Source organism: Pan troglodytes, chromosome 10 (assembly GCF_028858775.2).
Source record: "Pan troglodytes isolate AG18354 chromosome 10, NHGRI_mPanTro3-v2.0_pri, whole genome shotgun sequence".
Classification (NCBI taxonomy): domain Eukaryota; kingdom Metazoa; phylum Chordata; class Mammalia; order Primates; family Hominidae; genus Pan; species Pan troglodytes.
Genome location: NC_072408.2, coordinates 62,898,197 through 62,914,481, shown reverse-complemented (window position 1 = coordinate 62,914,481; position 16,285 = coordinate 62,898,197). Strand labels below are relative to the sequence as shown.

Genomic DNA, 16,285 nt, shown 5'->3' with positions numbered 1-16,285 from the left:
ATCGTCTGTAATGCCAGTAGAGACTGATAATAAACTGCATCCTTAGAATATTGCCTACAATTTATAATCTTTTCCCTTCTTACATAAGTAATTTGGGAAATCTTTTTAAAAGTGAATAATTGTCTATTTGATAAAATTGTAATTTCTTTAGCCCTTGATTTTTATTTTCTTTTTAGTTTTATAATATAGTCTTCATAATCTGGATTATGTTGCTATGCAAAGGATTTACTGGTCCTTTCTAATTCGTGATCTTGTATATGTGTTTATGTCAGTTTAATTACCTTTTAGGTCTCCAGCTGGACCTATGAATTAAACTGACATAACAACAGATTAGCAGAACAAAAACATACAAGAGATATAAAGGCCGTTGGCTGCAATTTGTTTGGTTGCCCAGAAGCTAAGAAAGGTGGCCATGAAGAGAAATTTAGTCTCAATAATTTGAAGTATCAATTCCTGGGTTGCTTCTACCATCTGTTGTCATTTCCTCTGGGTACAGACTATTAGACTGAAACATGAGATCCTGGTTTTTAACTGGAATTGGATTTTTTTTTTTGAGACGGGAGTTTCACTCTGTCGCACAGGCTGGAGTGCAGTGGCGCGATCTCGGCTCACTGGAAGCTCCGCCTCCCGGATTCACGCCATTCTCCTGCCTCAGCCTCCCGAGTAGCTGGGACCACAAGCGCCCGCCACCAAACCCGGCTAATTTTTTGTATTTTTAGTAGAGACGAGGTTTCACCGTGTTAGCCAGGATGGTCTCGATCTCCTGACCTCATGATCCGCCCACCTTGGCCTCCCAAAGTGCTGGGATTACAGGCGTGAGCCGCCGCACCTGGCCTGGTATTGGATTTTTTTTTTGCGTCGTAAGTACATAGCATACAAGATTTCTTTTTCTTTTAGTCCTGCGTTAGATATTCTTCAGTTAACTCCATAACTTTGGGAGTTGAAAGAATCATTTTCATTCATCAGTTAGGTATTTTGAGGCAAAGTATCTGTTACTTTTATTACATTATAAATGATGAACAAGTGATAGAATTTTTTCTAAGACAGTGTGTCTAACTTTAGTCATTCATGTATCATCTTCAGATTTGTCATATCCATGTACCATTTGTTCTTTTTTATTTAAAATGTGTATATTTACTGATTTACTGTACATTTACATTTTCTCCCTTGCTGAATTTGATACCTCCTCTGTGCTTTTAAAATACCTATGTACCCAGTGTTCACTTTTATCAACATCATTAAAGTGCCTCTCCACTAGTATATGATCTCCTTGATGACACACTAAGTATAATGTTCCAAACATTTGCCAAACATAATGCAAATAGACACTATAAATATAGCTGTGATCAAAAGTAATATATTCCTTACCTTCATCAATTCCTGCCTTGTGGAGGAAAAAAAACCTTTAAATTCATAATATATTTACTATTTTACCGCAGCTTTATTATTTAATCCTACTCATTACTAATTATTTAATAATTATGCCACAAATTGTGATAAGCAATTTGGAGAAAGCACACAGTGCTTATGAAACAGTTTAAGAGGTGGACACAATTTAGATTGGGAAAGTGGGTAGAGTCATCCCTGAGAAAGTGATGGGTATCATTGTATTTTAGTTTTTCTCTCATCTGGCACATAATAAATAAGGCATGTTTAAGTGAGTAAACTCTAGGTAGATGAATGAGTTATTTCATAACAATTTTAGCACACAAAATTATATTCACTTCCTTTAGTATTCTAGCTAAGAATGTTGAATTATTCATAACCTTAAGTGTTTTTTTTTTTGGGGGGGGTGGGAGATTTTCCTGTTTTACTGCATTAGTTCATATTTACTACTCATAATGTTAAAAGGGTTTTTTGGTGGGAGATTTTCCTGTTTTGCTACATTAGTACATACTTATTCTACACAGAAGTTTTTTTCTGTAAAATTAGCCAATATTACACTTATATAAGCCCCATTGTTCCCAAATAATACTATGTTAATCACTCCCCCAAACATATGTTGGAAAATATCATTTTCACTAAAGAAGCATGCCATTTTTAAATTGAGATTTTCTTATTGTTTGTATTGAAAGAGAATTAAGTGAATTAATTGCTCCACTTGTAGTTCATTGTGACATTTCTTTCCTTCCCTATAATAAATTGATAACTGGCACTGAAATGATGAGATCTAGGCCAGTGAGCATGAGCCAACTGTCAGCTAACTGAGTTTATAAAAGAGATGAGATCACTAAAAACCAGGGGAACCAGCTGGGGGAAAATGGGGCATGTAATTAGGAGGCGACATGACTCCTCACCCTTCTTCCAGAAGGTAAGAAAAAGATTTAAGGAAGAAAAAAGATGATTCTATTTGATCTGTCAACACTGCTTATTTAAAAATACTACATGTTATATAGTATTTTACCTTGAATGTTAATCTTAGAGAAAAGTAATACTGGTTTTCAAAAGTGAAGTAATTTCTTTACTGATTGTGCACTTACGGCATATTATTTTATCATCTACAGTGTGTTAGGGAAACTCTGTAGATTTTAGTATTTCATGAAATGATCTTTATTTATCCTATTAATTGATTGAAGGACTTATGAAGAAAGTAGATGATTTGTGGTATATTGATGCAGGCCAACCATCTTAAGCTGTTTAGTGTTGTTATATGTGAATACCCGAAGCTGGGTAATTTATGAAGAGGCTTATTTGGCTCACAGTTCTGCAGGCTGTACAGGAAGCACAGTGCCACCATCTGCTTGACTTCTGGTGAGGGCCTCAGGCTGCTTCCACTCATGGCAGAAGATAAAGGGTAGCTGGCATGTATAAAGATCACATGGAGAGAGAGGAAGCAAGAGAGAGAAGGGGGAGGTTTCAGGCTCTTTTTAATAACCAGTCTTGGAGGAACTAATGGAGCAAGAACCTATTCACTATGGCAAGAATTGTACCAAGCCATACGTGAGGGATCTGCACACATGACTCAAACCCCTCCTATAGTTCCCACCTCCAACATTGGGGACCAGATTTCAACATGATGTTTGGAGGGGACAAATATCCAAGCCTGTAGCACCAACTCTGTTACCCCAGGCCAGTCACTAAACCTCTCTAAGCCTTCATAGACATAAGAAGAGAATAGTAGTACCTACCTGAGAGAACTATAAAGTATAAAATTTCATCAAAGATCAAATGAGATAAAGTGCTTTTGTTAAATGGGAAGAAGATGCTATATTGATGCAACATTGTATTACTGTTGTTTGTTGTTGTTTTGTTGGCTTTTATGTTGTTTAACTTATTAGCTGTGGATTCTGGTATATCAACTATAACTATTAGAAAACCTGTTTTGTAGCAGACAATGTATCTCTAGGATTTAGTTTTAAATTTAGCATCACCTTTTCCCTGTTGAGATGAATAACTGCTGTGTTATCTGTAATAGACCTTAGAATGCTTTAGCCTTATGTAGATTCCTAGGTGTTTAATATTGCCATATTTAAGATGCAATAAAATTAAAAGAACCACTTAAGTTTGGAGATGGGATTTCCACAAGGCATGAAGCAAATGTCCAAAATGAACAAAAGTCTTTGGTTATGGTTTAGTTCAAAATTTGACACCTGCCCCCTTTACAATAATTTTATAATGCTGAATATTTTTGCACCCAGGACACCAGAATTTTTATTGTTATTGAACAAAATATCAGTGAAATACTGAATTCTATTCTTTTTCTACAGTGCCTCCAAAGCCATTACACCTGCAGAATTCACCTTCGTCCAATATACACCAAACCCCCAGGCATAAAGCTTTACCTAGTGCAAAACCAAGGATGGAGGAAATTAAACCTGCCTCTGCTTCTTGTGTCTCAAAAGAAAAACCCAGTAAGGTATCAGATCTCATCAGTCGCTTTGAAGGAGGCAGGTAAGAGCTAATTTACAATGGGAGAAGGCAGGAGAAGAAGAAAGCTGATTTTCGAAAAAATGATAGTCATAGATACATTCTAAATAAAAAGCATAATATCTTATTCCATTAGGTTTGGTAGGCCTTCAGAAAGGGTGAATTTTTAAAACGAATGACTTAATCTTACCCTAATATGAACTGTCATTTACTATGTATTAGCTAGGTACAGTACTGTAGGCCACCAGCTTTTTCATGAAATTGTGTGCTTTGGTATCTGTGTGCTTTCTCTCGTTTCCTCTGTATCTCTGTGTGTCATTCTCTATGTGTTACTCCTTGTGGGTCATTCTGTGGGACGCTCAATATCTGGGTTGGAACGTCTGAGCGGATGCCTCTGTCTCTTCGTTTCTCACTTTGTATGTTTGTGAATGTGACCCCTGTGGGCTTGTCTCCTCCCTGGGGCCCTCTCTTCTTTCCATCCCATTTTATTTAATGTGGGTCTTCTATACCCATTCAGTCCCGGTTTCCCCTCTCCATATACTCCATCATATGCTAGGTTTTGCAAAGAGATGTTATTACCAATGACAAAATGTATGCTAAATTTCAGTTTTGTATTTATTAAATATAATTTATATTCTTTAGTCCCAATGTTTGGAAAAAACAAAGGTAGGTGAAATATTATATTTCTCATTTAAAGATAAACAGAACCCACATAAGTTGCTTTTCTCCTTATAAAACTCTCAATTGTTTATTTTTTCTTAGTCTTTTGATAAAAAGAAATTTTGTCACTGACTTAAATATAATTTTAAGCAATTTTATCAGTAAAATTTTGTTACCTGTCACCAAAAGTCTATGTACAACTAAACAGAATGTGTATAACTTCAATTTCATCCTTGAAACCAAATATTTTCGTTCATTTCAGTGTAATATTTGGGACTTGTTAACCATTAGGGTGATTTTATTATTTATTTGTCGGATTTACTGTTACTTATGTAATGAAATCATAGCTTGGAAATAGTTTGATTATCTTCTGGGAATTGTGAACAAGCACAAAACCTGCAGTGTCCCTCATTTTTTAAATGGGTCTAACAGATGTTGGTTCCTCCTATCAATTTCCTGTGACAACTCAGAGGCCCCGTCTATTTTACAAAGTTACAAGTTCTGGAGAGAAGCCTGTCTTCAATTTTCATTCCTGATAAATTGTAGGAACTTTGGTCATAAATATTTCAACTTCAGCCTCTCTTCCTCTGAAGTAGGATTTATAGGACCTTTGCTCTCTTGAATTACAGTGATCTTTACTTAGAATGGTTTAATTCCATTTAAAACTTTTTTTTTTGCTGCTCAGGGTAAATTGACTTGATAACAACAGAGTGACCCCTCATGTTTGCAAATTCCAGGGGCCATGCCTAGTGACTGCATAATAGGAGGGGCTGGAGCCCTGATCCCTGTCATAAGGCATGTCAGAGCCTGCATCCCTAGATTTCAGGGATAACTCTCTGAAGCCTGGAAAGGGTCAGTATTCCAAAGGGTGCGTCCTCTCATCCTCTCCATTTTGGTTAACCCACTGCATTGTTTTAGATTCCTCTACATGAGAACTGTTTGTACTTTTTCCACTTAATGTTTTTTTAATCATTCAAGCTTCACAAATTCAATCCTGTTTTGATGCAAAGGTTGAAGGTTTAATTCATCTAAGGAAAAATGTGCTATAATTTATGATTTTTTTTTTAAGCAAGTTTGTTCCGAGTGCAAATTGGGTATAGTGTGTTTCGGCAGGTCTGGTGAAGAAATATTATTTATGGTAGAGTCCACTGCCAATACAAAAAACAATGTTATGTTCTCAGTGAGGTATTACCACTACAGACTGGCCCCTAAAGTGTTTGTGTGGGTTAATACTGCATTGGATCTATAGGACTTAAGTAGGAGATTTGTATTTACTGTTGAGTGATATCCTTGCCATTGCAAGGGTCGTTTTCATTTTTAACCTTCCTTATGAGAGCTTAGACTAGCTTTGTAAAATAGAGGGAGGCTCTGAGTTGTCACAGGAAATTGATAGGAAGAACCAACATCTGTTAGAGTGGAGTCTGGTCAGAATGGTCATATCATACTGTTGTTAAGACCTTACCCGGCTGGGTACGGTGGCTCATGCCTATAATCCCAGCACTTTGGGAGGCCACATTGGTTGGATTGTCTGAGCTCAGGAGTTCGAGATCAGCCTGGGTAATGTGGCAGAACCCTATCTCTACAAAAAATACAAAAATTAGCCAGGTATGGTGGTGCACGCCTGTGGTCCCAGCTACTTGGGAGGCTGATGTGAAAGGATTGCTTGAGCCCCAGGAGGTCAAGGCTGCAGTGAGCCGAGATTGTGCCACTGCACTCCAGCCTGGGCGATGGAGTGGGACCCTGCCTTAAAAAAAAAAAAACATCGTAGCACTAGTTTGTTAAGATGAGAGATTTGGAGCAAGTAGATTTTCTTTAATTTTTACTGTGGTTTCCTTCTTTGTCCTATTCCTCCTTCTTTCTCTCTTTCAGGTTAAGAGAGAGTACTCTTTTTAACCTAGGAACCACTTTCAGATTTTAGAAATAAGAATATGTTTCTACAGACCTGAACATTAGTGGTTTTTTGTTTTTGTTTTTTTCTTTTTTTTTTGAGACGGAGTTTTGCTCTTGTTGCCCAGGCTGGAGGGCAATGGCACGATCTCAGCTCACCACGACCTCCGCCTCCCAGGTTCAAGCAATTTTCCTGCCTCAGCCTCCTGAATAACTGGGATTACAAGGCATGCACCACCACGCCTAGCTAATTTTGTATTTTTAGTAGAGACGGGGTTTCTCCATGTTGAGGCTGGGCTCGAACTCCTGACCTCAGGTGATCTGCCCGCCTTGGCCTCCCAAAGTGCTGGGATTACCGGCGTGAGCTACCGTGCCTGGCCGGAACATTGGTTTTTCCCATGGACACTCCAAGGTCAACTGTTTTCTCCTTATGGTTTGGCATCCACAAAGCAGCAGGAATCTTCCAAGTACTGGTTCAACTACTGCTTTTACTAACTCCTTACCCACGTTATCCTTCCCCGTCTCCTCTCCCTCCCTACTCATACCCTTGATATCACTTACTATGGGACATTTGCAGCTCTCATTCAAAGCCATCCTTTAGATAAGACCTGAACATGCTAAAATTTGTTTCAGAGGATCTGTTGAGGATCTTTCCACCAGGGAATCCAGAGACTGATGTGGGCAGGAGAAGGAGGACAGTTTGATTCAAATCTCTAAAGACTACTTGGGAAATTATCCAGGCCAAAGTTGTCCTCCTCAAGGGGGCAAATCTCAACTGAAGAGTGTGTAACATTTATTTGTATTGCCCACCTCCAATTTTTATATATATGACATTTTCCCCTACTCAATTTATCCTTTCTTTCCTCTGGTGTTGGACTTTACCTGTATCTTTTTTCCTCCCTCATCACTTTCTTGCTGTTTACTTTTATTCCCTGTTTCATTCTCCAGTCCAGATCAGCAGTGATTGGGAAGGGTGGGGTGGGAGCAAAGGTGACACATCTCAGCATTGTCCTTGGGACCAGGCTGCTTGCTGTTTCCTTCCCCACCTCCCTTTATCCCTTTACCTGCACAGGGGAAGATAATCAGCCCTAGACTTTCTTCCTTCATTTTGCCTACAGCCTATTCACCTGATGCTCATTCTGTCCTTCTGCTCCAGTACATCATAACTTGGGGTGAAGACCATGGGATTTAGAGTTGGATTCATGGTTTGACCTTTGGCTTTTCTGCTTGTTACATTGTGACATTGGCCACCTTAATTTCTAAGCCTAGATTTCTCTATGGAATCCCTGTCTTTGGAATTATTGTGAGGATGAAACAAGGTAATTATTGTAAGGGGCTTCTTATAGTTTGTGGTTCTTAGTAAGCACTTAATAAATGTTTCTGGCTGTTATTATTGTCACAGTCATCATCATTATCATGGTTATTCAAAGTTCATCAAATATTTATTGAGTACTTCCCCTGTGTCAAGCGCCACGCTAAGAGGTAGGAGTAAAGCAGAGAGGAAGTCTGCAACCTCACCGAGTTTTAGTTGCTTTATTTCTTCTCATTTAGGTCACAGGAATCTTTCAAAGAGTATAGCCCACAGTTTTGTGCTCCATTCCCCACCCCACTCCCAGAATCCTAGATTAAAATCTGTACAAATGGCCGGGCGCGGTGGCTCATGCCTATAATCCCAGCACTTTGGGAGGCCGAGGCGGGCGGATCACGAGGTCAGGAGATCGAGACCATCCTGGCTAACACGGTGAAACCCCGTCTCTACTAAAAATACAAAAAATTAGCCGGGCCTGGTGGCGGGCGCCTGTAGTCCCAGCTACTTGGGAGGCTGAGGCAGGAGAATGGTGTGAACCTGGGAGGCGTAGCTTGCAGTGAGCCGAGATCGCGCCACTGCACTCCAGCCTGGGTGACAGAGCGAGACTCCGTCTCAAAAAAAAAAAAAAAATCTGCACAAGTATTTCCACAGGAATATTGTTATATGTTGAGAGTAAGTTTCATTCTCCTATTAAGACTACTGTTATGTCAAGCAGTAATAAGGACTTTAAAGAAAAATAAAATCAGATGTGGAGTTAGTGATGGAGAGTGCTGTTATGATAGATGAATCTAGGAAAGCCTCTTTGGAGAGGTGATACCTGAACAGAACCCCGAATGATAAGAAGAAATACCAGTGTTTTAGGAGAGATTGTCCTAAGCAGAGAACAGCAGCTGCCAAGACCCCAAGACACATACACTTGGTTATTAAGAATGGGAGCAGCAAGGAGTATGGCAAGAACACAGTGAGTTAAGGAAGAATGAAATCTAATGAGGCCATGCACTTTGGGAACTAGAGTATGTAGAATCTCATAGGCTGTCACTGGGACTTGAGTTTTCCCTTGAGTGTGTGAGGAAGCCCTCAGAGTTTGTGACTGACTTGTAGAGGTTCTAGTGGAGGGGATCAGAGTGGAAACAAAGAGACCAGTTAAAAAGGTATGGCAGCATGAATAATAAAGTTTTGAGAGTATTCATTATGCCTTCCAAATAAAAAACTCTGGTTCATAATTTGTTCATAAATTAAGGACTGGCTACACTGTACTATTTAAAAATGTTAAGAAACATCAATAAGTAAAAATGTTAGGAAGAGATGATAAATACATAAGTATTATATCTAACTAAGTCTTTACTAACTAGTCACATTATTAAACAGTGCAAGGATCAAGAAAAGTTAAGCATTGAAAAAAATAAATAAGTTATAAATAAAATAAACAGCCCAAGGAAATGTTCCAGTCCCCATAGGTAGACTCAGGGTCATCTTCTTTATTTAAATCTTTATTTAAATGTGGATAGCATCCCAAGAGACTTGGGTCTACACTAAGAATATTCAAATCCATGTTTCTGAAACCATCGGAGATAGAAAAAAAAAAAGTAGCGAATATCCCTTTTCAACTGGAATAAACTTGTCTTAATTCTAGAACTTTTCCATGCCAATGTTTTCATGCTTCCTTTGTATTTTATCTTTTAGCTCATTATCAAATTATAGTGATTTGAAGAAAGAGTCTGCTGTGAACCTAAATGCTCCTAGAACCCCAGGAAGGCGTGGATTGACAACCACACCTCAACAAAAACTCCTCTCCCAGCACTTGCCACAGAGGCAGGGAAATGATACAGATAAGACTCAGGGTGCACAGACTTGTGTGGCCAACGGTGTAATGGCAGCACAAAACCAGATGGAATGTGAGGAGGAGAAAGCTGCCACTCTTAGCCCAGATACTTCTATTCAAGCTTCTGAACCCTTGCTTGATACGCACATAGTGAATGGAGAAAGAGATGAAACTGCCACAGCTCCTGCATCACCCACAACAGATAGCTGTGATGGAAATGCTTCTGACAGTAGCTACAGGACTCCAGGCATAGGCCCAGTGCTCCCCCTAGAAGAAAGAGGGGCAGAAACAGAAACCAAGGTACAAGAGAGGGAAAATGGGGAAAGCCCTCTGGAACTGGAGCAGCTGGACCAGCACCATGAGTTGAAGGTAGAGCATGAGACTAGCTCATAAGCAGGGAAAACCCTGCCTATTCGATTGTTGTCTTAAAACTCTTTATTTATTGCACCCCTGAAATGTATGAATCAGATCACCCACACTGGCAGTTAAACGATTTTCAAGCTCTGGCTGCTGATGAGCATTTCCCCTATGCTCTAAGCAGATATATTTCACTTTTTCTTTTCATGTAGTTTCTGTTAATATCTCTGTTGTAATTTCAGGAGTCAGAACAGTGTGGAAACTTTAATATAGGAAATCCACAAATGTATTGTTTTTACATAGAAAGAAAATGTTCCTTGTTGCTTTAGATGTTGGTGCTGTATCCCTAATACTTATGGGCCAAGCAAGAAGAAATTGTATAATCTTTGTTATTCAGAAGTTTCTAATAGAATAAATAGGCCTGTAAGATGAACTTGCCACTAGTAAATGTTACTTTTAAGGACATGAATATGGAAGTATTAAATTATTCAACAGATTATAACTCTAGGCTTTTAATTTTTTTAAGTTTTCTAATTAATACCCAATTTTCTAATAAATGGTGTAGTCTTTGAGTTAGAAGGCCATTTAAAAATCATTTTAGAGCCAGGCATGGTGGCTGATTGCTGTAATCCCAATACTTTGCGGGGCCAAGGCAGGAAGAATTCCTCAGCCCAGTAATTCAAGACCAGCCTGGGCAACATGGTGAGAGCCCGTATCTACAAAAATTTTAAAACTTAGCAGAGCATGGTAGTTTGCACCTGTGGTCTCAGCTACTCGGGAGGCTGAGGTGGGAGAATTTCTTGAGCCCAGGAGGTCAAGGCTGTAATGAGCCATGATTGTGCCACTGCACACCAGCCAGGGTGACAGAGCGAAACCCTGTCTCAAAAAACAAGGAAAAAAAAAATCTTAGTTTAGCAATTCATTTATAGAAGAAGAAATAGTCCCAGAAAGCTTATGATTTTTTTTTCAAGGTCACGCTGTTTTTTGAATAATAGCTCACAACCCTCATGCTGTGACTCCCAGGCCAGTGTTGTGTCCCTGAAGCAACACATCACAAACTTAAATGGCTAAATGCAAGAAATGTCAATAAATGAAGCAGCCATGGGTAATAAGCTGGTGGGATTGTTGAGAACTGGACATTTCTGTCCTTTCTAAAGAAGAAAGTGATTTGATGAACTGCCTGGATGGGGTTTCTGCTCATATGCACAATGTCAGCTAAGAAAGAGCTGATTTGCTGGTGAAACTTATACTGACTCTGAAGCAGAGAAAGTTTAAAGAAGGAAGTGGGTGGGAGAAAGTGAGTCATACTTGGTAACATTATCTGAAACAGTAAAGAAACAGGACATTGCAAAGTGAATCCCTATGCCTCAATACAATGATAGATTTTTAGTTTATTTGTTCGTGAACCATGATGGAAGGAAGAGAAGGTTAGAACCAAGAAAATCTTTTGCCACTGTTGGGATGATGCCACCAACAAGTATATATAAAATAGTAAGAGCTGTTCTTACAAAGAAAAATATTCTAATTGGTGATGATGCCTATGGTTGTTGGATGGTACTTTTTCTTCCCTTCACATATTATTATGGATGCATTTTCTTAGATGAATCTTACCTCTTTGGGAGAGATTTTATAGAATTTTCCTATTAAACTAGTGAAACATAGAATAGTACTACTGGCCTTTCTCCTGAATGGGCCTTTACACAGTGGATGGCACATGCTGTATGTGGGAAGAAAAAGCAAATTTTCTCTGCAGAGCGGTTGATGCGAACACCACATCTCTCCTGTTAAAATGGAATGTTAGGATTTCATAAGTGTGCTGCGGCAGTGTGTTCACCTTCGCTGCACTGATGTTTGTTATGTTGCCTTTCCTTGTTCCTAAATGCAAACATACATCTCAGTAGTGTTAAGATGGTAAATCTTATTAGGTGTATTTTACCACAATTAAGAAAAAGAAATTAATAAAAATGTCAATAGTAATATAGTGGACCAAACAATTAGAACAAAGAAATCTCAATTCTACTTCTGGCTTGTCCATTAACTAGCAGTATGAGCTTGAACAAGTCAATAATTCTTGGTGTGTTTAGTGAAAGAATCTAAACTGTATATAATCTTAAGGCCCTATCTTCATGTTGTAACCCCCCCTCCCAAAAAAAAAGAAAAATCTTAAGGCCCATTTCAGTGATTATATATTAATTCTGTTATGCTGCGATGTAGGTATATTCCCTTGTTAGCATAGCACACCAGATTATCAGCTGCTGCTTAAGCTGTCCAATGTGTTGAACTTCTAAGATATAATGGAATATTTTTAGTTTCAATATGCAGACAACTGAAAAACTTTAATCTTCCTGGAAGTGGAAATAGATACTTACTTCAGAATAGTCTTAAATATGTTTCATTTAAGCTGTGTTAGATTTGATGGGCATTTCCCAAATGCCCATAGGAGTGGGAAAATGAAGGGATAGGGAATGAAAGAAAGGAGAGCAGCCGGGTGCGGTGGCTCACACCTGTGTAATCCCAGCACTTTGGAAGGCCGAGGTGGGTGGACTGCTTGAGTCCAGGAGTTGGAGACCAACCTGAGCAACGTGGCAAAACCCCATCTCTACTAAAAATACAAAAAATTAGCTGGTGTGGTGTCATGCACCACCAGCTACTCAGGAGGCTGAGGTGGGAAGATCGCTTGAGCCTGGGAGGCAGAGGTTGCAGTGAGCTGAGATCCCACCACAGCGCTCCAGGCTAGGTGACAGAGTGAGACCCTGTCTCAAAAATTTTATATATATATATATATATATATATATATATATATATATATATATATATGTATATCTTAAAGGCAACTTTTCTTTATTCACTTAGAACTGAACGGTGAACTCAGAAAATTCTTTCTTGTGGCTACTCAGTTTACTATGTTCATAATATAAGAAAGAAAAATGTGAAAAAAATTGAACTGTTCAATTAAAAAATTCAGTGTGCCAGTCTCACTCTCCTGGGCACCAGCAACATAGAAATGGACTAGACAAGCCCTATCAACAAAGCCTCAGTCTGCTGAGGGGTGAGAGACATACACAAATTGACATAATATGATACAGTAAGTGCTTTGGAAATACAGATGACTGGGCCAGGTGCAGTGGCTCACACTTGCTATCCCAGCACTTTGGGAGGCTACGGCAGAGGATCTCTCGAGTCCAGGAGTTCGAGACCAACCTGGGCAATGGGCAAAACCCCATCTCTACAAAAAATTTAAAAGTTCGCTGGGTGCGGTGGCACTTGCCTGTAGTCCCAGCTACTCGGGAGGCTTAGGTAGGAGGATTGCTTGAACCCAGAAGGTCGAGGCAGCAGTGAGCTATGATCCTGCTACTTCACTCTCACCTGGGCCACAGAGCTGAGACCTTGTCTCAAAAAAAAAAAAAAAAAAAAAAAAGGGAAATGCAGATGAAGGAGCAGTTGTGCCCCAGGAGTACTAGTTGAGGGCCAGGCTGCTGAGAAGCAGTTGAAGTAGCCTTGAAGCAAGGATGGGAGATTGCTGGGTGAGATCAAAGATACGCTGGGATGGGGGTGAGTGAAAGTGTGAGCAATGAGTAGAGGCAAGATTGTAGATGCTGCATTTGGGGGAATATTTCTGACTGCATAATCAGAGGTCAGAATGGCTAGAGAAGTTAATACAGAGGTACAAGGCTAGATTTAGAAGAGTAAGCTAAGAACAGACTGCAATGGGCTTTTGAATGCCTGTTAAGAATATACATATTTTTTTCCTGAAAACATTAGAGACTTTTTTTAAAAGTTTGGAAGTTTAAAAAGTTTAAAAATCTTAAAAGGTTTTTAAAACCTTTTAAGTTGCTAAAAGTTTACAATTTTCATTGAAAAAGAAGAAAATTGGCAAAGCACAGAAAATACACACAAAAACCACACCCATAATTCTACCAGTGAGAATTGCTTAGATATTTGATATTCTAGCTTGTTTTTCTGAGCTGTTTGAAAAAACATACTTGATCGCATAATGTATGGTCACTCTGTATCCTGTTTTGTTGGGTTATACATAGGTATTTCCCCCATATGAATTCAAACTTTCCGTAAGCCTAATATTATCTGGCCTCAGAAACAATTAAAGCATGGAAGTGACATGATGACACATGTGTGGGTTTTTGAAAAATGAGTCAGATGAAAGGGAAAACAGATGGAGCAGGGCACGTGGTTAGGAAGCAACTGTACTAGTCCAGGTGTGAGATGAAGGGGGCCTGGATGAGGCAGAGGGTGAGAGACAAGGAAGATTCTGAGGACCTTGTGGCTAGATGTGGGGGTTAAGTCAGGTTCAACTCCTAGGCTGGATGAATTGGCAGATGGCACATGAACTACAAGAGAATGGAAGGCAGAACCTATTTTGTGGGCAAAAAATAAATTACATTTTGCAATACTGAATTGAGGGGCTTCTTGGAAGTCCAGGTGTAGATGTCTTACAAAAATAGAATATTCTGGGCTGGGTGCAGTGGCTCACCCCTGTAATCCCAGCACTTTGGGAGGCCAAGGTAGGGGGATCACCTGAGGTCAGGAGTTCGAGACCAGCCTGGCCAGTATGGTGAAACCCCATCTCTACTAAAAATACAAAAATTAGCTGGGCGCAGTAGCAAGCACCTGTAGTCCCAGCTACTCAGCAGGCTGAGGCAGACGAATTGCTTGAATTCTGGATGTGGAGGTTGCAGTGAGCCTAGGTCGCACCATTGCACTCCAGCCTGGATGACAGGGTGAGACTCTCTCAAAAAAAAAAAAAAAAAAAAAAAAAAATTCTGGAAGCATTACGATTTATTGGTTTAGGCATGAAGGCTTTGGAATGAAAATACCTGAGTTCAAATCCCAGCCCCGTCACGTACTAGCTAGGTGACCACTGACACATCACTTTTTTTGTAATTAAAAAATTGTAATGGCTATTGCTTATTTTTTATTCTGTATTTATTTATTTACTTATTTACTTTGAGACAGGGTCTCGGTCTGTTGCCCAGGCTGCCAGACTGGAGTGCGGTGACGCTATCTCGGCTCACTACAACCTCCACGTCCTAGGTTCAAGCAATTCTCCTGCCTCAGCCTCCTGAGTACCTGGGACTACAGGCATGCACCATCACGCCTGGCTAATTTTTTGTATTTTTTGTAGAGATGGTTTTCGCCATGTTGCCCAGGCTAGTCTTGAACTCCTGAGCTCAAGTGATCCACCCACCTCAGCCTCCCAAAGTGCTGACAGGTGTGAGCCACCGTGCCTGGCCAGACACATCACTTTAACAAACTCTCCAGGCCATGGCTTCCTGACATGTTGAAATCATTGAGATGACAGGAAGGAAAGTAATGGTGTGGGTTTGAGAGAAGGAAGTAGAGTTGCTAATTAGGTTAGTTTTGTACTCTTTTACTAAGTTTATGGTTCCTGCAAAACATCCATTTGGAGATATTAATTAAGCAAGTGGAACTGTGGATCCAGAGCCCAGGAAAGAGGGTAAGAATGTTAAGAGGATGTGCATGAGGGTGTGATTAACGTTGCCAAAGCAGAATGTGTAGGAACAGGAAATGGGCCAAGAGTTGAGCCATGAAGCACAAACAATAGAAAAGGATGTTTAATAAATTGTCCAAGAGGAGAAAGAAGAGAGAACAGTGTTTTGGAACCACAGGGATGGAGGGGAATGGGGTGGGGGTGCAGGCATATTGGTAAGCTTTAAGGAAAAAAGCATGGTCAGCATTTAGAATATGGAACTAGGAGTTAACTTGGAGACCTAGCCTTTAGTAGGCCTTGATAGCTAACTAGCTGTATACTAGTATATAACTTGGTGAACTTGAGTAATTGAACAAAGTTGAGCAAATGTATATTGCACATAGGCTATGGGCAAGGCAGCGCAGTAAATACAAAGAAGAAACTTACAGTTGAGATGGAGAGTTAAGACAACAAATGACCATTACTCAAGATATCCTGAAGTAAAGGGAAAAGGCCTCACTGATAAAGCTAAGGTTTACATCATGGCTATTAGTGTGAATTCACTGTTGTTAGCAGAAACGGAGAAGTCATGGAGAATCTAGGACGGACTGAGGGACCACAGCACGGAGGTAGCTTGCAGGCTTGGTGATTGAAGTGTCGATTTGGGCAGTCCCCTGTCAAGACCAGCAGGAAGTCCTCCAGGTGCAAGACTTGGAGCTTGGAGAAGGTGGCTGTTGTGGCAACTGTGACCATGATTCTGAGAGCATCAGGCAAAGACTATAGAGCCAATCAGAAGTCTTCCCAGCATTGCTGAGTGGCCTGGAATTCAAGAAAGAGAAAAAGCAAACTTGGAGTGGGAATTAGCCAGGATCAGCAAGTCAGCAGTGCCCAGAGAACAAAGGATGGGGTTTAACAGAACGTTGAGTTGAACCAGGAG

At 39.9% G+C, this 16,285-nt stretch overlaps 1 protein-coding gene across 14 annotated transcripts in view; it reads left to right on the top strand.

Moving 5' to 3' along the window:
- Positions 1-16,285, top strand: part of FGD4 (FYVE, RhoGEF and PH domain containing 4) — a 247,236-nt gene that overhangs the window by 173,940 nt on the left and 57,011 nt on the right. For 9 of the 14 annotated variants that reach the window (XM_063785778.1, XM_063785781.1, XM_063785779.1 and 6 more), the window contains exons 3-4: positions 3,708-3,891; positions 9,407-9,914. The exons of 2 other annotated variants lie outside the window; for them this stretch is intronic. In XM_063785778.1, the coding sequence (XP_063641848.1) occupies positions 3,708-3,891; positions 9,407-9,914 (692 nt within the window). The remainder of the gene's footprint in view (positions 1-3,707; positions 3,892-9,406; positions 9,915-16,285) is intronic. 3 more of the 14 variants (XM_063785785.1, XM_063785783.1, XM_063785784.1) reach the window with 1 other exon arrangement.